The sequence below is a fragment of the Bidens hawaiensis genome, unplaced genomic scaffold (assembly GCF_021521415.1).
Source record: "Bidens hawaiensis isolate Kalapana, Puna unplaced genomic scaffold, B.hawaiensis_p1.1 tig00031839_1, whole genome shotgun sequence".
NCBI classification, from domain to species: Eukaryota; Viridiplantae; Streptophyta; class Magnoliopsida; order Asterales; family Asteraceae; genus Bidens; species Bidens hawaiensis.
In genome coordinates, this window is record NW_027495392.1 from 29787 (window position 1) to 51455 (window position 21669).

Below are 21669 nucleotides of genomic sequence, written 5' to 3' on the forward strand. Positions count from 1 at the left end.
TTCCAAACTCCAAACTTCTAAAACACCAAAACAAAGGTTTACTTTAGTCTTATAATAATTATTATCAAATATCAATATCATCAATCAGTCCCAAAACGCTGTCGTTTCACTGCTGAATTTGTTCCCCGTACACAAACCCCCCTTTTTGCCCTAATTTTCCATCAAACCCTCAATTTCTCACTCGATTTCTCTCCAATTTCAACCAGTTTTCCTTCAATTTCTTCACTTTCTCTCTCTTACCCACAAATCTAGAGAGAGAAACCTTCCCATTGATCTCAATTTCACATCAAATGACCCCCAATTCATAGATTCTTGTACACTAACAATAATAATAATATTATTAATATTATTATTACTTCTACCATCTTCAAGATCCCATAACCATGACCGACGAACACCCACCGTCTCCGATCCGGTCCGAACTTAAACCGGCTGCCAACGGTGTTGTGAGGAGAGAACGCCCGTCACGCGCGTGTACTGCACGATCGGCTGCTCGGATTTACGAGGCGGCGGTGGCGGAGGCGGCGGTGGTGGTGGCACGTCGCCAGAAGCCCCGCCGGAGGGTTCGCCGGGAAGTGGAGGAGGAAGATGAGGAAGAAGAGGAGCAGCCGCCGAGCCCGCCAAACCCGTATAGCGTTACGCCCTTGGTTGGAGAGCCCGAACCCTCGCAGCTGCCCCGCTGGAATATTCGGTCCATGTCGGAGTTGGCTTCGGTTTTAAATTTTTTAAATGTGAGGGTTTTAGTTTAAAGTTTGTGTTTTGATTAGTGAAGTTGTGTGTAATAATATTATTACTGGGAAAGTTAACTTACAGATTAAATTAACGTGCTAACTGTGCGAACCAAGTAGTGTAGTTATATATGCATCATAGTGTAATTATGGTGTAGTGTAATTACACTATGATGTAATTACATAATTACACTACTTGTATATATAACTGCACTACTTGATTCGCACACTTAGTACGTTAATTTAATTTGTATGTTAACTTTCCCCATAATAATATATTGTGGTTTTTGTGGTGTAGGTGTTTAGGCCTTTGTTGAATATTAAAGCGGAGTTTTCGGTTGAGGAGTTGGAGACGGCGCTTATTACGCCGAATAATACCTTGGGTGAAATTCATATTCCTCTGTTGAAGGTAGTTATAATGATCATACAGTTGAGAATATTGTTTTTGCAAGTATTTTGATATTTTGATATGAAATTTGTTTATTTGAATGTGCGTTTGTTGATAGGTTTAGATGGGTATGTTGCTACGGGTAGAGTAGTTTGTCGGGTTGGTTTTGGGGATGAAAAAGATTGCATCTTTTCACAGAAATATTGTTTCTTGGTATATTGTGGTTTGTTTGTGTTCAAAAGTCTGGTTTATTAGGGATTTGTGTTATAGGAACATATCTAAGAATAACATGGTGACTGCTTCTTTTGGTGCATCTTAATACAGGTCTTTTCGTGTTTAGTTTTATTTAGTGGTTCTTGTTTGAATATAGGATAAGTTTTTGAACTTCATGTGAAATACCTGATCATCAAATTCTAATAGATATTATAGATTTTATAAGAATTAAGTATGAGACGGTGTTTTTTTCCTTTAGATAGAACATACTGCCAACAAAAGGCATGTTTTATATTTAAAAGATCCATCGTATGCTCTTTCTTTGGGCTTGCGTGAAATCTTAGAAACCTTAATGAGCAAGTAGCATGCTGCAGTAACCTTTTTGGATAAATCATAACGGTACAAAATAGATGTTAATTATTTGAATCACACTTGAAGCAAAACTTGGAAAATGTACATAGTTTAAACTAATATAAGTGATTTGGTCTTTATGTTCAACTAGATGTAGGCTGGTCTTTATATTTCTCTGCTAAAGGTTGTTATGATGCTCATACAGCTGAGAATTTTGTTTTTGCAAGTGTTTTACATGAAATTTGTTATTTGATCCTGCATTTGTTGGTTAGGTTAGATGGGTATGTTGCTACGGGTAGAATAGTTTGTCGGGTTGGTTTTGAAGATGAAAAAAACTATCTTTTTGCAGAAATAGTTTTGGGTTTTGGGAAAGCTAAAGACTGTATCTTTGCATAGAAGCAGGGCATTATAACTTCTGATTATTATTTCTTGGTATGGTTTATTAGGTAATCTTTGAGTTAGGGGAACATATCTAACAAAATACACGATGACTGCTTCTTTTGGTGCATCTTAACACAAGATTTTTCATGTTTTAGTTGTATTTAGTGGTCTTTGTATGAAGATATTATAAGTTTTTGAACTTCATGTGAATTACAAAATCATAAAATTCCAAGAGATTTTATATTTATATTACAGGATTCGTCATATGTTCTTTCTTTGGGCTTGCCCGGAATATTAGAAACCTTAATAAACAACTAGCATGTTGCAATAACCTCGTAGGTGAACCGTAACAATACTAATAGATGTTAATCATTTGAACCACTCGAAGCAAAACTTTGAAATTGTATATACTTTAAACTAATATATGAGAATTGATTTGGCTATTATGTTCAACTAGATGTAGTCTGGTAGTAAATCAATTACAAGTTATAAAATCTAAAGCTTGAAAGCAAGACAATGTGTTAATGTATGCATTTGGGTACAATACTACAATGATTTGGCTTGTATCTACCAATTTCCATTTTCTTGCACTTAATTTCAACATTAAAAAAGTTAAGTTTACTGTTTCTTTTATGTTCTTTTATTTAGGCAATACCTCCAGTTACTCGGATGGCTCTAGGGCAATACACATGGGTTACTGTTCTATGTCGAAAGCTAAGAGATTGGTGGCATTGGGTAATTTTGTAGATTATTTTGATCATTTTGGTTCTATGTAGTGTTGCTAATCATAAAAGTTAAAACTTTGTAACTTCATTGCAGGTTTCAGAAGGAGAACTACCTATAGTTGCATCACACGGGTAGGTTACTCATACTTTATACATGTAATTATTTAGGATAAAAAGCTGCAATTTTGACTCATTTATCTGTAACGGGTCATTGGGTTATATTTTGTTTCTTGGGTCAATTGGTTAAATATTTTGTTTTTTCAGGACCGAAATTGAGACATATAAGAACCTTGATCCTGGTGTTCGTGTGGTGATATTGAAAGCTTTATGTGATATTCGTGTTGAGGTAACATTTTTTTTAAAGAGTGGTTGATTTTTTTAAACCATAACTCTTGTTTTTTTTCTTTATAAACTATTATTTTTTGCGAAAATGTGAGAATAAATACCAGTTTTATTAATTGTCATGTTAATTTTAATAACCATTGGTGAAGTGTATATGGCATAATTCTTGCAGCAAGATGATATCAGAAGCTATATAGATGACTCCATAAAGCATGGTGTTCCTCTTTCTGCATTTTGTAAAGAGCGTACTGGCGGTAATTCTCATGGTGTTTCTTTCTGGTAATATACCTATCTCTCTTAATTATCTATATTTTTAGGAGCTTTGCTTTTCATTGCAAACAAACCGTTATACATGCAAAAATCCAAGTTGAATGATTGTCAATTTGCACTTAGAAACAGAATATGATGGCTGCTAAGTTAAATATTTGTTTAGGTGGTGATATTTACTTATTTAGTGGTGTTGGTTTGTGTGGACTTATTGTGTGTTATTTGTTGGTCAAAAGGTATGAAGACGATCCTATCATTGGTCAAAGGTTGTACCGTGAAATTAGAAAAGTCGAAGTGAAGAAAGGAAAGGGGAAAAATGTACACTCGTTTTCATCTTACGAATGGGAAACAGTTGCAACTAATTTGGATGAATTTCAAGACGTGTCCGTAAGTTTCATGACCGATTTTCTTGCATATATTTTCACTTTTTTTGCTCGTACCAACAAAAAGCGAACCATTTATGGTTCATCAGGAGAAGCTATTTTCTAGCAAAAACAGAATGGAAGCTTCTCTCGGGAAGAAACTAAAAAACGACATGCTTCCGGAGATTGAGAAAGTCCAAAAGGTAACTCCTTTTTGTTGTTTGAAGTGGTAATAACTAATAATAATGTAAATGATTGTGTCTTACAGTGTTTTCATTCATGGTTTCTGTTTTGTTTATTATTGCAGAAGAAAGAGAAACTTTTAAAGAAACAACATAGAGAAGCGCTTCTTTTAGATGGTATGATTTTAGATGGGCTTGGTCCGGGCCGATCTCTTCGTGGTAGAAAACAAGTCTCCTACACGTTTGGTAAGATTAGTTCTTTATTTGTTAACTTTGTTTTATAAATATTTGTCGTCCTCTGGTCCTATCATATTGAACTGTTATATTATAATTTTCTTATAGATGATTATGATCGATCAATCAACGAGGCTATCGAGATAACCAAGTAATCAGTTCTTCATCTTTACACTTACAGTTTTTTCTTTTTCATAAATATGTTCTAAATGTGTTTTTGTTGGTCGACCCGACCCGACTTGACCTGATCTGTTCTTCTTGGCACTTGTACTTGGATTATTGACTTTTTGACTTTTGTAGAAGAAAGCAACAGTCACTAGAACCAACCGTAAGAAGAGAAGGGTTGAGACACGATTCTTCTACAAATGGTAGATCGAGTAGTGGGCCCGCGCCTGCCGCTATACAAGATAACAATAACACCTCCTTCAGCCCACCATCTCCCAATTCACTCAACTATGATGAGAGTGACGAGGATGACGAATCTCAACAACTGGATCACAGGTATTTCGTTAATTATTCACATCTCTTTTTTAGCAAAGTTTGATTGATAACAATCAATTAGCCCATTTGGCCCGTTTGACCTGTTATCATTTTCACACGCAGTAGTCGAAGGAGGCAGAGACCTCAACGATACTCTGCACGCGAGTTTGTTGAAGCGGTTTCAGACAATGAGGCGCGTATGGACAGCGATTATAACGATGATGGTGATGAGGATGATATAGTCGGTGAAGCCGTGTACGATGATGAATATTTAAAACGAAAAAAAGAAAGGAAGAAGATGTCAAGTAGTTCTGAAGGAGATGAAGGATATAGATGGGATGGCGATAACGCTGAAGATGAAGAAGATGAAGACGAAGGTGAAGAGTCTTTAAGTGCGAGTGAAAATAGTGATGAAAGCCCGCGAAGAATTAAAAAGTTATCGGGCCGTACCCGTCGTGAAACGAAGTTAAGATCGGTTAATGAAATCAGAAAGGGCCCTAGACGTAGTAGACGGGCCGCTCGGACCCGAATCGATTACAAACAGTTTGAGTTTTCAGATTCGGAGCCCGAAATGGAACAGCCCGAGACTTCCGAGAGTTCGGATAAGCACTCGGAACCGAGTGAGAAATCCGGGTTTTCGATGGGAAGTAGTGACGAAGCCGACGTTAACAATAACAATGATGAGGATGATAATGATAATGAGAATTATAACGATAATGAAGTTGATGATGGTAATGAGAATGAGAATGAGAATGAGAATGATATTGATAATGAAAATGAAGAGATGAAGGTTGACGAGCCTGTTATCGAGCAACACCCGAAGGTTGACCCAGAAGAACAAAACGGGGCGTCAATGAAGGTAGAGAGCTCGGAACAAGATGAGTTTGAAACGGGTGCACGGAAAAGAAGGTTTCTTGATCTAAATGAGCTTGCTCCGGGTTCGGGTTTTGAAGATGGGCCTGTAAAGGATGACGATACCAACGATTTCTAAAACCGAGTAATTTTTTAAACAAGCCGCGTTTTTAATAAGCAAGTGGGTTCGTTCTTCAGTGGGGTGTAATATTTAGCGAAACGAGATGGCGTTGAATTAGATTTTTATTATGGTTACAAGTCTTTATATCTGAGAATTTTGGTTGTTGATATTATCAGCATTTAGAAGCCGAATTGTTTGTTGTACTTTGAACCGTCCGCCTTATCCAGAAAGGTACTAATTTCTTGCGTTTTTAGCGTAGATTCCTTAAAACATTAACGTAATTGTATGTGTTTATGCAAGATTGATGCTTTAGTTTTGTTTATAAACTGGTTGCTAATGTGCTGAAACATTTATTGCTACGGGTCGGTCTGTTAACTCAGATATGTCCAATGATAGAATATAGCCTGGACTCTGTTAATAATCGATTGTTGGATATAATTCTTCTGGCTACGTTCCACTTGGTGCTTAATTCAGCCTTCGCATTATGTGCCATAACGCTGTTCATAATCGACAGTTACAATTATTTGTTGTTTCAAACCTAACGATCAAACCATGGTTCATGTTAGTGTCGGCGGAGCGAAATTCTGCATTGACTTGAGTAAGTCTAAACTGCTGAACCTGGTAGCAGTCAACTAACAGGTTCTTGCCAAAGGGGGACTTAAAAATATATATTGATTTGGTTTGGGTCAAAAACAAGTATTAATTAAAACAGGCGTATTGATAAATCCCTAACTTTAGGTCTTTTTTAAATTGATTCAATTGTGAAATAAAATATCACGACGTATGTATCTAGGGAACAGTCGCTTCAAAGTGAATTCTCCCTAGATACATCTATTCAATTAAATTATGAATCTATGTTGATTCCGAATATATGAATTGTCCTAAAGATTCAAAACCTATTTTCGTTTCGGCCCTTTTCTAAATTATAAAAAAAAAGATGAAAAAATAATTAAAACAGGCGTGCGTTTGAATATAAGGTTTAAGATAAAAAGGAAAAAAAATATAAAAAATAGTTCCCCTACTATAGGTGTTTGTAAGGCGGCTGCACAGTCGAGGCAAGTGGTGTTGGCGGCGGTGTCAACTAAGGGTGTGCGTGGTGCGGTGCGGTGCAGTTTTCGGCTAAAACCAAACCAAAAATCAAAACTTCGGTTTTTGGAATTTTTGAAACCGTTCGGTTTTGGTTTTTTCGGTTTCGGTTTTTATGGATTTTGCCATTTGAGCCTGAAATATTTTAGGCCGAAATTTTTTTTTGCAAGAAAAATGAATTTAGGTATAAATAATTTTGTTAATTATAAAATTATAAACTGTTATACATTTGACCAAAAATATTTGAGTTACGTATTTATTAAATTCTTATAAATTACTTAATATAAAATATAAAAATACGAAAACTTAGAATTTTGGTTCGGTTCGGTTTTTTCGATTTTAATTACATGAAATACCAACAGTTCGTTTTTTATAAAAACATAAAAACCAAACCGTCGGTTTATGTTACGGTTCGGTTTTTTCGTTTTGAATTTTTCGGTCTTTGTGATTTCGAATCGTTTTTTTTGGTTTCTTGCACACCCCTAAGACCATCCCCGTTCACAAACCAACCTAAACCAATCTTCATTTATTAAATTAATTTCTCTCTCTTCCACCAACCCAATCCAACCAAACCAAACTTTCCATCATCATTAGTAAACCAAACTTCATTTTTTTATTAAATAAATATAATTTATAAGTGTTTTTATTAATAATTGTTGCGTTTTTTTATATTAAAAGTGTTTAACAATATAAAAAATATTTTTTTATTTAAAAAAACAATATATATTTAATATAAAAATATTTTTAAAAAATATTTATATTCATCAAACACACTTAATAAAGTAGATAACAAAGTTACGATCGTAGCATTAAATATAAAATTACACTTATAAATGATAAAGACTACATAATCATTCATCATCGCCAAATTTTTGCCAAATATAAATCAAATCGTTTTTTAAAGTGATATGAGCTTCTCTATTGCGAAGTTGTTTCATATTGGTTATATAATTGGACAAGCTTCCAATTCGTTGAGTAGAGTATTGAAAAATGTCGGATGGTGAATTATATAATCAGATAATGTTAGATTTTCTAGATAATAAGTTCTATCTAAAAAATCATATGAACCAAAATAAAGTTGACAAGTAACGGATAATATAAATCGGTAATGATTAAAAACAAATTTTTTTACAAACTTCAAAAAATTTATATCGATGCGTTAAAAAACAATGAACAAGAATGTGTTTTTAAAATTTTTAAACAACTTAATAAATAAAAGTTATTAGAAAAAAAAATATTGATGTTAAAATAAATTAGTTAAAAGAAGAAACAAAATGAAAAAAAAAAAGAGAACCACAGAATGAGTGACATATGGAGGTGAACTTGTTTGCCATAAAGGTTGCCACCACGAGCCGTTCACCTCATTTTGATTGTTTTTTTTTAATCTTAAATAGTGTTACAAACTAGGAGTAGTTTGCCAATGAGAGTGGCCTAAAGGGTGTCAACAAAGCTAGGTAGATGCAGGTGATGGTGAAGAGGTTACTCATATGACATATGCCACTAAAAAGTAAAAAAAAAGGTAGAAAATAAGAGGATATGGATATGATATGTGGAGTCAGTCCCACATCAGTTGTCTAAAGAAAGCTAAAGAGGTGCAAGCCACTATTTAATCAAGCAGGTTTAGCAGGTGAAAGGCACGCAGCCATGCAGTGAGCACAAAGCGAACTATTCTTTCGCCTTTTACTAAAGAATACCGTGTGCTCGCTGCGCAAAGTGGCATACGCCTATTTTTGGAGAGTCCTTTCTAACATTGAAAGGCTCCAACCAAAACTTGAAGTTAAAACCTTTTCTTCTCTCTTTAAACTGCTAGCTGTGTTCTACGAAAGAATTAGCCCGGACCACTTCCGTATGGTGGGTTTAATTATTTTGTCCTTCACAATAACAAAGTGCGCGCTGAATTAGTACCTCGAACGGTTATGACAAAACCATCAAGGCCAAAACGAATTGATTTAGAAACAAGGCATTAAATGACTAAAATCATGAAACTACAAATCATAAATTGTTATAAAACATATCCAACTTCTTAAGACTACAAGCAAGATGGGGAAGAACAACTAAAACCGTAATAGAAAGTTCAAAAGTAGCACTAGTAGCGCTTGAGTCACTAATATTTTAAATCATCAACACTGTGATAAAGAAACATCGAAATAAAGAAATTCGGACTCAACGTCATCAAGAAATCACTTATGGATTTAACCGTGTATTATCACTGATCATCGGTTGCATCAAAATACTCAAACCAGAAAATGGAGGACCCTGTTCTTCATCACAGCAGTAACATTTGTAGTATTTAAAGGAAAATCATCACTTGCATAAAAAAGTACAATAATACTTCTAATGGCAATAAAATTTTCTTTTTGAAGTCATTTAAATTAAACATAGAAACCCATCTCAATTCTCAAAGCTGTTCACAAATCGCATTGATATGATCCAAAAAATCCGAAATTATATTTTCACCAGAGCCAATTAGAAACCTTCAAAAATATTTCAAAGTTCACCATGTTCTTCACAAGCTAAGGCCAGTTCATTTCCACATTAAACCATCAAATCAATAATTTATATCTCGCATCCGAGAAGAGAAAAGTTAAGATTAATTTATGACTAATCTGATTTTTAAAAGCCAAACAAGATAAATGACATGTAGTGATATGTAACACCAAAATCAAACTTACTATATAGTCCAGCTCTTTGACATAATGATATTAAACACAATTTGTTCAAATTCTAATACTATTACGAGAAACCCAAAGGAAATCATGGTTTGTTCAGACGTGATCAAGAACTCGAGAAGATGAAAAGTTATCGACACTAATAAGTTCACAAAAGGGGAGTAAAAGATGTAAAACCAAACTGGCTGTAATTAGAGTTTACATGTTACAATTTTTATTCATTATTACAAGTCAATGGGTGGATTTTGGCTGTAATTAAGGGCTCAAATGTGTATGAACATGAAGTGGATCATGCAAGTACACCTTTTCATTAAAATGGCGGTTTTGACCTTGTAAATACCGCTTTCATATTCAAGTCTCAACATGTATTCCCATATTGCAACGATCTTTAGAACGACAAGGTCATAGCCATCCTGTTAAAATTGTTTGTAGTTTATGATCTTGCGATTATGATGAGCAGAAATGTGCCAATTCTTAATCTTAGGATTGTAATATCTTTGGTTGGCTTGGATTAATGAAATACGAAGCTGTATATTATGCAGATGTTTGAAAAGAGAGTGGTCAACATTGAATAGAGGGTGTAATCTGTTTGTGTCCATTTAGTTGTTTAGACTTTAAGTACACAAAATAAGGTCACTTCCCTATAAGCTTTGGAAATCAAAACTAATCCTTTAACATTAACTTAGAAAACAAAGATATGTAAATAATTTGCATACAATTACAAAAACATTAATATCTAGCAAGTTGCGCTTGTGGTAAAGAGTAGGGTAACCTGAAGAGGCGGTAGAAGTAGCAATGTGAGGGTATCCCACATCGGCGATGTCAAAAAGACCAAGAGTTGGTGCTGTATATAAAAATGAGAAGAGGCCTTTGGATTACTCACTTACCTGGACGGGGTCAATGGGCGATCAATAAGACCCATGGCCTAGGCTGGTGACCTCCATTGCACTCTGGAGGGGTGCCCGCCTAAGGTCGGCCCAAGTGGTCGAGCCTATGTCATAATTTGTTGCAGTGGAGGCCTGCGTTCGCGCGGCCTCTGCCTAATACTCTAGTACAATGTTTGGGTCGGGGCATGAAGCCTATTGAAATCAGCTGTTTTGCATTAAATTTAAACTTGTATTGAAATGGGTTGATTTGCATTGTATTTTACAATATATCCCAGTGGGTAAATCTGACATCCAAACCGGTTTCAGTTGAAACAAGCAGGGTGGGTTATCAAACAATTTTTCGTCTATCCAAACTTTTTTATATATAATTACTTTGTTGAATATATACTATATTCCCAAGCTGTCAGGAGGTTGTATGATAATATTTACATTTCTTTTGTTGCAAATCTGAAAACCGAACCCTGCATAGGCTGAAGTAGTAACCATAAACTGGTGTGCCCGGCCAGCTAACAGGTTTGAGTCAAAGAGGCATTATTGGTTTGCGTTGAAACAAATTGTTTTAGAAAATAAAATGCATCATAATGAGTTTCGCATCAATGACGTTGTATAGGTGGGATGATGAATAGGGTTAAGAAATGAGGATGTTGACCATAATGACAAGTTAGTTGAAGTCAAATATAGTGCAGATGCATCATATTCATCAAAATGCAGTTGACCATGAAAGTTTTTAGAATAATTACGCTGAAAAGAATAAGGAAAAAGAGTAGAGAATAGTAAGGGTTTGGTATGTGGAGTCCATCCCACATCGGTTGCATAGAGAAAGCTGAAAAGGTGAAACCTCTATTTTAGGCAAGCAGGTGAGCCTGGTGAAAGGCACGCAGCCACGCAGTGAATACAAAGCGAACTATTCTTTCGCCTTTTACTAAAGAATACCGTGTATTCGCTGCATTAAGTGGCATACGCCTGTTTTTGGAGAGTCCTTTGAATATCGAAAGGCTCCAACCTGTTGCTAGTTTAAAACTTTTTGTTCATTTTTGTTTATGAACTGTACAGATTTTGTGTATAGGTTTTTGTTGTATATGTTTGATTTTTTTTACATTAAGTAATCTGTTACGGTCACAAAAAAATGTATACATGTAATTTAGTGTTCTATATAAATGCTATGATGTAACCCCAATCGTTACAACAAAACAATCTAAAACAATGTTTAGTATATTCGATACACATCAAATTTAGCCTACAACTCCACACGGAGAACAAGAATTGAAGACAAAAAAGGTATCAAAACTAGGACCGATATGAACTTAGAGGTGATGTTGATTATAAAGAATAAATTTTGGGTGAAGAAGAATAATTAGCCACCCTCTCTTCTTTATATACACTCCAACATAGATGGTTGGTCCGCAATAACCATGAAATACCAACAGTTCGTTTTTTATAAAAACATAAAACCAAACCGTCGGTTTATGTTACGGTTCGGTTTTTTCGTTTTGAATTTTTCGGTCTTTGTGGTTTCGAATCGTTTTTTTTTGGTTTCTTGCACACCCCTAAGACCATCCCCGTTCACAAACCAACCTAAACCAATCTTCATTTATTAAATTAATTTCTCTCTCTTCCACCAACCCAATCCAACCAAACCAAACTTTCCATCATCATTAGTAAACCAAACTTCATTTTTTTATTAAATAAATATAATTTATAAGTGTTTTTATTAATAATTGTTGCGTTTTTTTATATTAAAAGTGTTTAACAATATAAAAAATATTTTTTTATTTAAAAAAACAATATATATTTAACATAAAAATATTTTTATAAAATATTTATATTCATCAAACACACTTAATAAAGTAGATAACAAAGTTACGATCGTAGCATTAAATATAAAATTACACTTAGAAATGATAAAGACAACATAATCATTCATCATCGCCAAATTTTTGCCAAATATAAATCAAATCGTTTTTTAAAGTGATATGAGCTTCTCTATTGCGAAGTTGTTTCATATTGGTTATATAATTGGACAAGCTTCCAATTCGTTGAGTAGAGTATTGAAAAATGTCGGATGGTGAATTATATAATCAGATAACGTTAGATTTTCTAGATAATAAGTTCTATCTAAAAAATCATATGAACCAAAATAAAGTTGACAAGTAACGGATAATATAAATCGGTAATGATTAAAAACAAATTTTTTTACAAACTTCAAAAAATTTATATCGATGCGTTAAAAAAAATGAACAAGAATGTGTTTTTAGAATTTTTAAACAACTTAATAAATAAAAGTTATTAGAAAAAAAAATATTGATGTTAAAATAAATTAGTTAAAAGAATAAACAAAATGAAAAAAAAAAAAAAGAGAACCACAGAATGAGTGACATATGGAGGTGAACTTGTTTGCCATAAAGGTTGCCACCACGAGCGGTTCACCTCATTTTGATTGTTTTTTTTTAATCTTAAATAGTGTTACAAACTAGGAGTAGTTTGCCAATGAGAGTGGCCTAAAGGGTGTCAACAAAGCTAGGTAGATGCAGGTGATGGTGAAGAGGTTACTCATATGACATATGCCACTAAAAAGAAAAAAAAAGGTAGAAAATAAGAGGATATGGATATGATATGTGGAGTCAGTCCCACATCAGTTGTCTAAAGAAAGCTAAAGAGGTGCAAGCCACTATTTAATCAAGCAGGTTTAGCAGGTGAAAGGCACGCAGCCATGCAGTGAGCACAAAGCGAACTATTCTTTCGCCTTTTACTAAAGAATACCGTGTGCTCGCTGCGCAAAGTGGCATACGCCTATTTTTGGAGAGTCCTTTCTAACATTGAAAGGCTCCAACCAAAACTTGAAGTTAAAACCTTTTCTTCTCTCTTTAAACTGCTAGCTGTGTTCTACGAAAGAATTAGCCCGGACCACTTCCGTATGGTGGGTTTAATTATTTTGTCCTTCACAATAACAAAGTGCGCGCTGAATTAGTACCTCCAACGGTTATGACAAAACCATCAAGGCCAAAACGAATTGATTTAGAAACAAGGCATTAAATGACTAAAATCATGAAACTACAAATCATAAATTGTTATAAAACATATCCAACTTCTTAAGACTACAAGCAAGATGGGGAAGAACAACTAAAACCGTAATAGAAAGTTCAAAAGTAGCACTTAGTAGCGCTTGAGTCACTAATATTTTAAATCATCAACACTGTGATAAAGAAACATCGAAATAAAGAAATTCGGACTCAACGTCATCAAGAAATCACTTATGGATTAAACCGTGTATTATCACTGATCATCGGTTGCACCAAAATACTCAAACCAGAAAATGGAGGACCCTGTTCTTCATCACAGCAGTAACATTTGTAGTATTTAAAGGAAAATCATCACTTGCATAAAAAAGTACAATAATACTTCTAATGGCAATAAAATTTTCTTTTTGAAGTCATTTAAATTAAACATAGAAACCCATCCCAATTCTCAAAGCTGTTCACAAATCGCATTGATATGATCCAAAAAATCCCAAATTATATTTTCACCAGAGCCAATTAGAAACCTTCAAAAATATTTCAAAGTTCACCATGTTCTTCACAAGCTAAGGCCAGTTCATTTCCACATTAAACCATCAAATCAATAATTTATATCTCGCATCCGAGAAGAGAAAAGTTAAGATTAATTTATGACTAATCTGATTTTTAAAAGCCAAACAAGATAAATGACATGTAGTGATATGTAACACCAAAATCAAACTTACTATATAGTCCAGCTCTTTGACATAATGATATTAAACACAATTTGTTCAAATTCTAATACTATTACGAGAAACCCAAAGGAAATCATGGTTTGTTCAGACGTGATCAAGAACTCGAGAAGATGAAAAGTTATCGACACTAATAAGTTCACAAAAGGGGAGTAAAAGATGTAAAACCAAACTGGCTGTAATTAGAGTTTACATGTTACAATTTTTATTCATTATTACAAGTCAATGGGTGGATTTTGGCTGTAATTAAGGGCTCAAATGTGTATGAACATGAAGTGGATCATGCAAGTACACCTTTTCATTAAAATGGCGGTTTTGACCTTGTAAATACCGCTTTCATATTCAAGTCTCAACATGTATTCCCATATTGCAACGATCTTTAGAACGACAAGGTCATAGCCATCCTGTTAAAATTGTTTGTAGTTTATGATCTTGCGATTATGATGAGCAGAAATGTGCCAATTCTTAATCTTAGGATTGTAATATCTTTGGTTGGCTTGGATTAATGAAATACGAAGCTGTATATTATGCAGATGTTTGAAAAGAGAGTGGTCAACATTGAATAGAGGGTGTAATCTGTTTGTGTCCATTTAGTTGTTTAGACTTTAAGTACACAAAATAAGGTCACTTCCCTATAAGCTTTGGAAATCAAAACTAATCCTTCAACATTAACTTAGAAAACAAAGATATGTAAATAATTTGCATACAATTACAAAAACATTAATATCTAGCAAGTTGCGCTTGTGGTAAAGAGTAGTGTAACCTGAAGAGGCGGTAGAAGTAGCAATGTGAGGGTATCCCACATCGGCGATGTCAAAAAGACCAAGAGTTGGTGCTGTATATAAAAATGAGAAGAGGCCTTTGGATTACTCACTTACCTGGACGGGGTCAATGGGCGATCAATAAGACCCATGGCCTAGGCTGGTGACCTCCATTGCACTCTGGAGGGGTGCCCGCCTAAGGTCGGCCCAAGTGGTCGAGCCTATGTCATAATTTGTTGCAGTGGAGGCCTGCGTTCGCGCGGCCTCTGCCTAATACTCTAGTACAATGTTTGGGTCGGGCATGAAGCCTATTGAAATCAGCTGTTTTGCATTAAATTTAAACTTGTATTGAAATGGGTTGATTTGCATTGTATTTTACAATATATCCCAGTGGGTAAATCTGACATCCAAACCGGTTTCAGTTGAAACAAGCAGGGTGGGTTATCAAACAATTTTTCGTCTATCCAAACTTTTTTATATATAATTACTTTGTTGAATATATACTATATTCCCAAGCTGTTAGGAGGTTGTATGATAATATTTACATTTCTTTTGTTGCAAATCTGAAAACCGAACCCTGCATAGGCTGAAGTAGTAACCATAAACTGGTGTGCCCGGCCAGCTAACAGGTTTGAGTCAAAGAGGCATTATTGGTTTGCGTTGAAACAAATTGTTTTAGAAAATAAAATGCATCATAATGAGTTTCGCATCAATGACGTTGTATAGGTGGGATGATGAATAGGGTTAAGAAATGAGGATGTTGACCATAATGACAAGTTAGTTGAAGTCAAATATAGTGCAGATGCATCATATTCATCAAAATGCAGTTGACCATGAAAGTTTTTAGAATAATTACACTGAAAAGAATAAGGAAAAAGAGTAGAGAATAGTAAGGGTTTGGTATGTGGAGTCCATCCCACATCGGTTGCATAGAGAAAGCTGAAAAGGTGAAACCTCTATTTTAGGCAAGCAGGTGAGCCTGGTGAAAGGCACGCCGCCACGCAGTGAATACAAAGCGAACTATTCTTTCGCCTTTTACTAAAGAATACCGTGTATTCACTGCATTAAGTGGCATACGCCTGTTTTTGGAGAGTCCTTTGTATATCGAAAGGCTCCAACCAGTTGCTAGTTTAAAACTTTTTGTTCATTTTTGTTTATGAACTGTACAGATTTTGTGTATAGGTTTTTGTTGTATATGTTTGATTTTTTTTACATTAAGTAATCTGTTACGGTCACAAAAAAATGTATACATGTAATTTAGTGTTCTATATAAATGCTATGATGTAACCCCAATCGTTACAACAAAACAATCTAAAACAATGTTTAGTATATTCGATACACATCAAATTTAGCCTACAACTCCACACGGAGAACAAGAATCGAAGACAAAAAAGGTATCAAAACTAGGACCGATATGAACTTAGAGGTGATGTTGATTATAAAGAATAAATTTTGGGTGAAGAAGAATAATTAGCCACCCTCTCTTCTTTATATACACTCCAACATAGATGGTTGGTCCGCAATAACCATGAAATACCAACAGTTCGTTTTTTATAAAAACATAAAACCAAACCGTCGGTTTATGTTACGGTTCGGTTTTTTCGTTTTGAATTTTTCGGTCTTTGTGGTTTCGAATCGTTTTTTTTTGGTTTCTTGCACACCAAAAAAACCATCCCCGTTCACAAACCAACCTAAACCAATCTTCATTTATTAAATTAATTTCTCTCTCTTCCACCAACCCAATCCAACCAAACCAAACTTTCCATCATCATTAGTAAACCAAACTTCATTTTTTTATTAAATAAATATAATTTATAAGTGTTTTTATTAATAATTGTTGCGTTTTTTTATATTAAAAGTGTTTAACAATATAAAAAATATTTTTTTATTTAAAAAAACAATATATATTTAATATAAAAATATTTTTAAAAAATATTTATATTCATCAAACACACTTAATAAAGTAGATAACAAAGTTACGATCGTAGCATTAAATATAAAATTACACTTAGAAATGATAAAGACTACATAATCATTCATCATCGCCAAATTTTTGCCAAATATAAATCAAATCGTTTTTTAAAGTGATATGAGCTTCTCTATTGCGAAGTTGTTTCATATTGGTTATATAATTGGACAAGCTTCCAATTCGTTGAGTAGAGTATTGAAAAATGTCGGATGGTGAATTATATAATCAGATAATGTTAGATTTTCTGGATAATAAGTTCTATCTAAAAAATCTTATGAACCAAAATAAAGTTGACAAGTAACGGATAATATAAATCGGTAATGATTAAAAACAAATTTTTTTACAAACTTCAAAAAATTTATATCGATGCGTTAAAAAAAAAAAGAACAAGAATGTGTTTTTAGAATTTTTAAACAACTTAATAAATAAAAGTTATTAGAAAAAAAAATATTGATGTTAAAATAAATTAGTTAAAAGAAGAAACAAAATGAAAAAAAAAAAGAAAACCACATAATGAGTGACATATGGAGGTGAACTTGTTTGCCATAAAGGTTGCCACCACGAGCCGTTCACCTCATTTTGATTGTTTTTTTTTAATCTTAAATAGTGTTACAAACTAGGAGTAGTTTGCCAATGAGAGTGGCCTAAAGGGTGTCAACAAAGCTAGGTAGATGCAGGTGATGGTGAAGAGGTTACTCATATGACATATGCCACTAAAAAGTAAAAAAAAGGTAGAAAATAAGAGGATATGGATATGATATGTGGAGTCAGTCCCACATCAGTTGTCTAAAGAAAGCTAAAGAGGTGCAAGCCACTATTTAATCAAGCAGGTTTAGCAGGTGAAAGGCACGCAGCCATGCAGTGAGCACAAAGCGAACTATTCTTTCGCCTTTTACTAAAGAATACCGTGTGCTCGCTGCGCAAAGTGGCATACGCCTATTTTTGGAGAGTCCTTTCTAACATTGAAAGGCTCCAACCAAAACTTGAAGTTAAAACCTTTTCTTCTCTCTTTAAACTGCTAGCTGTGTTCTACGAAAGAATTAGCCCGGACCACTTCCGTATGGTGGGTTTAATTATTTTGTCCTTCACAATAACAAAGTGCGCGCTGAATTAGTACCTCCAACGGTTATGACAAAACCATCAAGGCCAAAACGAATTGATTTAGAAACAAGGCATTAAATGACTAAAATCATGAAACTACAAATCATAAATTGTTATAAAACATATCCAACTTCTTAAGATTACAAGCAAGATGGGGAAGAACAACTAAAACCGTAATAGAAAGTTCAAAAGTAGCACTTAGTAGCGCTTGAGTCACTAATATTTTAAATCATCAACACTGTAATAAAGAAACATCGAAATAAAGAAATTCGGACTCAACGTCATCAAGAAATCACTTATGGATTTAACCGTGTATTATCACTGATCATCGGTTGCATCAAAATACTCAAACCAGAAAATGGAGGACCCTGTTCTTCATCACAGCAGTAACATTTGTAGTATTTAAAGGAAAATCATCACTTGCATAAAAAAGTACAATAATACTTCTAATGGCAATAAAATTTTCTTTTTGAAGTCATTTAAATTAAACATAGAAACCCATCTCAATTCTCAAAGCTGTTCACAAATCGCATTGATATGATCCAAAAAATCCGAAATTATATTTTCACCAGAGCCAATTAGAAACCTTCAAAAATATTTCAAAGTTCACCATGTTCTTCGCAAGCTAAGGCCAGTTCATTTCCACATTAAACCATCAAATCAATAATTTATATCTCGCATCCGAGAAGAGAAAAGTTAAGATTAATTTATGACTAATCTGATTTTTAAAAGCCAAACAAGATAAATGACATGTAGTGATATGTAACACCAAAATCAAACTTACTATATAGTCCAGCTCTTTGACATAATGATATTAAACACAATTTGTTCAAATTCTAATACTATTACGAGAAACCCAAAGGAAATCATGGTTTGTTCAGACGTGATCAAGAACTCGAGAAGATGAAAAGTTATCGACACTAATAAGTTCACAAAAGGGGAGTAAAAGATGTAAAACCAAACTGGCTGTAATTAGAGTTTACATGTTACAATTTTTATTCATTATTACAAGTCAATGGGTGGATTTTGGCTGTAATTAAGGGCTCAAATGTGTATGAACATGAAGTGGATCATGCAAGTACACCTTTTCATTAAAATGGCGGTTTTGACCTTGTAAATACCGCTTTCATATTCAAGTCTCAACATGTATTCCCATATTGCAACGATCTTTAGAACGACAAGGTCATAGCCATCCTGTTAAAATTGTTTGTAGTTTATGATCTTGCGATTATGATGAGCAGAAATGTGCCAATTCTTAATCTTAGGATTGTAATATCTTTGGTTGGCTTGGATTAATGAAATACGAAGCTGTATATTATGCAGATGTTTGAAAAGAGAGTGGTCAACATTGAATAGAGGGTGTAATCTGTTTGTGTCCATTTAGTTGTTTAGACTTTAAGTACACAAAATAAGGTCACTTCCCTATAAGCTTTGGAAATCAAAACTAATCCTTCAACATTAACTTAGAAAACAAAGATATGTAAATAATTTGCATACAATTACAAAAACATTAATATCTAGCAAGTTGCGCTTGTGGTAAAGAGTAGTGTAACCTGAAGAGGCGGTAGAAGTAGCAATGTGAGGGTATCCCACATCGGCGATGTCAAAAAGACCAAGAGTTGGTGCTGTATATAAAAATGAGAAGAGGCCTTTGGATTACTCACTTACCTGGACAGGGTCAATGGGCGATCAATAAGACCCATGGCCTAGGCTGGTGACCTCCATTGCACTCTGGAGGGGTGCCCGCCTAAGGTCGGCCCAAGTGGTCGAGCCTATGTCATAATTTGTTGCAGTGGAGGCCTGCTTTCGCGCGGCCTCTGCCTAATACTCTAGTACAATGTTTGGGTCGGGCATGAAGCCTATTGAAATCAGCTGTTTTGCATTAAATTTAAACTTGTATTGAAATGGGTTGATTTGCATTGTATTTTACAATATATCCCAGTGGGTAAATCTGACATCCAAACCGGTTTTAGTTGAAACAAGCAGGGTGGGTTATCAAACAATTTTTCGTCTATCCAAACTTTTTTATATATAATTACTTTGTTGAATATATACTATATTCCCAAGCTGTTAGGAGGTTGTATGATAATATTTACATTTCTTTTGTTGCAAATCTGAAAACCGAACCCTGCATAGGCTGAAGTAGTAACCATAAACTGGTGTGCCCGGCCAGCTAACAGGTTTGAGTCAAAGAGGCATTATTGGTTTGCGTTGAAACAAATTGTTTTAGAAAATAAAATGCATCATAATGAGTTTCGCATCAATGACGTTGTATAGGTGGGATGATGAATAGGGTTAAGAAATGAGGATGTTGACCATAATGACAAGTTAGTTGAAGTCAAATATAGTGCAGATGCATCATATTCATCAAAATGCAGTTGACCATGAAAGTTTTTAGAATAATTACATTGAAAAGAATAAGGAAAAAGAGTAGAGAATAGTAAGGGTTTGGTATGTGGAGTCCATCCCACATCGGTTGCATAGAGAAAGCTGAAAAGGTGAAACCTCTATTTTTGGCAAGCAGGTGAGCCTGGTGAAAGGCACGCAGTGAATACAAAGCGAACTATTCTTTCGCCTTTTACCAAAGAATACCGTGTATTCGCTGCATTAAGTGGCATACGCCTGTTTTTGGAGAGTCCTTTGAATAACGAAAGGCTCCAACCAGTTGCTAGTTTAAAACTTTTTATTCATTTTTGTTATGAACTGTACAGATTTTGTGTATAGGTTTTTGTTGTATATGTTTGATTTTTTTTACATTAAGTAATCTGTTACGGTCACAAAAAAGTGTATACATGTAATTTAGTGTTCTATATAAATGCTATGATGTAACCCCAATCGTTACAACAAAACAATCTAAAACAATGTTTAGTATATTCGATACACATCAAATTTAGCCTACAACTCCACACGGAGAACAAGAATCGAAGACAAAAAAGGTATCAAAACTAGGACCGATATGAACTTAGAGGTGATGTTGATTATAAAGAATAAATTTTGGGTGAAGAAGAATAATTAGCCACCCTCTCTTCTTTATATACACTCCAACATAGATGGTTGGTCCGCAATAACCATGAAATACCAACAGTTCATTTTTTATAAAAACATAAAACCAAACCGTCGGTTTATGTTACGGTTCGGTTTTTTCGTTTTGAATTTTTCGGTCTTTGTGGTTTCGAATCGTTTTTTTTTTGTTTCTTGCACACCCCTAAGACCATCCCCGTTCACAAACCAACCTAAACCAATCTTCATTTATTAAATTAATTTCTCTCTCTTCCACCAACCCAATCCAACCAAACCAAACTTTCCATCATCATTAGTAAACCAAACTTCATTTTTTTATTAAATAAATATAATTTATAAGTGTTTTTATTAATAATTGTTGCGTTTTTTTATATTAAAAGTGTTTAACAATATAAAAAATATTTTTTTATTTAAAAAAACAATATATATTTAATATAAAAATATTTTTAAAAAATATTTATATTCATCAAACACACTTAATAAAGTAGATAACAAAGTTACGATCGTAGCATTAAATATAAAATTACACTTAGAAATGATAAAGACTACATAATCATTCATCATCGCCAAATTTTTGCCAAATATAAATCAAATCGTTTTTTAAAGTGATATGAGCTTCTCTATTGCGAAGTTGTTTCATATTGGTTATATAATTGGACAAGCTTCCTATTCGTTGAGTAGAGTATTGAAAAATGTCGGATGGTGAATTATATAATCAGATAATGTTAGATTTTCTAGATAATAAGTTCTATCTAAAAAATCATATGAACCAAAATAAAGTTGACAAGTAACGGATAATATAAA

General features: G+C 34.0%; 1 protein-coding gene and 9 non-coding genes across 11 annotated transcripts; all 10 read left to right on the forward strand.

Moving 5' to 3' along the window:
* LOC143582671 (DDT domain-containing protein DDR4-like) lies at window positions 1-5998 on the forward strand. 2 transcript variants are annotated; one of them, XM_077065189.1, is made up of 12 exons: window positions 1-731; window positions 1027-1137; window positions 2710-2796; window positions 2881-2918; window positions 3051-3132; window positions 3301-3407; window positions 3632-3782; window positions 3868-3960; window positions 4065-4185; window positions 4282-4324; window positions 4474-4674; window positions 4780-5998. In XM_077065189.1, the coding sequence occupies exons 1-12, from the start codon at window positions 384-386 to the stop codon at window positions 5642-5644; spliced, it is 2247 nt and encodes a 748-aa protein (XP_076921304.1). In that variant the 5' UTR covers window positions 1-383; the 3' UTR covers window positions 5645-5998. The 2 variants fall into 2 exon arrangements, with proteins under 2 accessions (XP_076921304.1, XP_076921303.1); XM_077065188.1 differs by having other exon boundaries at window positions 4777-5997.
* A 2354-nt stretch (window positions 5999-8352) lies between these two features.
* Window positions 8353-8471, forward strand: LOC143582682 (U5 spliceosomal RNA). The gene has a single exon (XR_013144017.1). It is a non-coding gene; the product is annotated as a U5 spliceosomal RNA (small nuclear RNA).
* A 1789-nt stretch (window positions 8472-10260) lies between these two features.
* Window positions 10261-10421, forward strand: LOC143582691 (U1 spliceosomal RNA). The gene has a single exon (XR_013144026.1). It is a non-coding gene; the product is annotated as a U1 spliceosomal RNA (small nuclear RNA).
* Window positions 10422-11147: 726 nt separating this feature from the next.
* On the forward strand, window positions 11148-11266 carry LOC143582689 (U5 spliceosomal RNA). The gene has a single exon (XR_013144024.1). It is a non-coding gene; the product is annotated as a U5 spliceosomal RNA (small nuclear RNA).
* Window positions 11267-12974: 1708 nt separating this feature from the next.
* On the forward strand, window positions 12975-13093 carry LOC143582684 (U5 spliceosomal RNA). The gene has a single exon (XR_013144018.1). It is a non-coding gene; the product is annotated as a U5 spliceosomal RNA (small nuclear RNA).
* Window positions 13094-14883: 1790 nt separating this feature from the next.
* Window positions 14884-15044, forward strand: LOC143582697 (U1 spliceosomal RNA). The gene has a single exon (XR_013144032.1). It is a non-coding gene; the product is annotated as a U1 spliceosomal RNA (small nuclear RNA).
* Window positions 15045-15769: 725 nt separating this feature from the next.
* Window positions 15770-15888, forward strand: LOC143582694 (U5 spliceosomal RNA). Its single transcript, XR_013144029.1, has one exon. It is a non-coding gene; the product is annotated as a U5 spliceosomal RNA (small nuclear RNA).
* Window positions 15889-17595: 1707 nt separating this feature from the next.
* Window positions 17596-17714, forward strand: LOC143582685 (U5 spliceosomal RNA). The gene has a single exon (XR_013144019.1). It is a non-coding gene; the product is annotated as a U5 spliceosomal RNA (small nuclear RNA).
* A 1790-nt stretch (window positions 17715-19504) lies between these two features.
* On the forward strand, window positions 19505-19665 carry LOC143582680 (U1 spliceosomal RNA). The gene has a single exon (XR_013144015.1). It is a non-coding gene; the product is annotated as a U1 spliceosomal RNA (small nuclear RNA).
* A 717-nt stretch (window positions 19666-20382) lies between these two features.
* On the forward strand, window positions 20383-20501 carry LOC143582695 (U5 spliceosomal RNA). Its single transcript, XR_013144030.1, has one exon. It is a non-coding gene; the product is annotated as a U5 spliceosomal RNA (small nuclear RNA).
* Window positions 20502-21669: the final 1168 nt, after the last annotated feature.

Coding starts and splice junctions, on each gene's coding strand:
- LOC143582671 (XM_077065188.1), top strand. CDS start 384: ATGACCGACGAACACCCACCGTCTCCGATCCGGTCCGAACTTAAACCG. Junction 2,919..3,050: donor CCTATAGTTGCATCACACGG/GTAGGTTACTCA, acceptor TTGTTTTTTCAG/GACCGAAATTGAGACATATA. Junction 3,133..3,300: donor TATGTGATATTCGTGTTGAG/GTAACATTTTTT, acceptor TAATTCTTGCAG/CAAGATGATATCAGAAGCTA.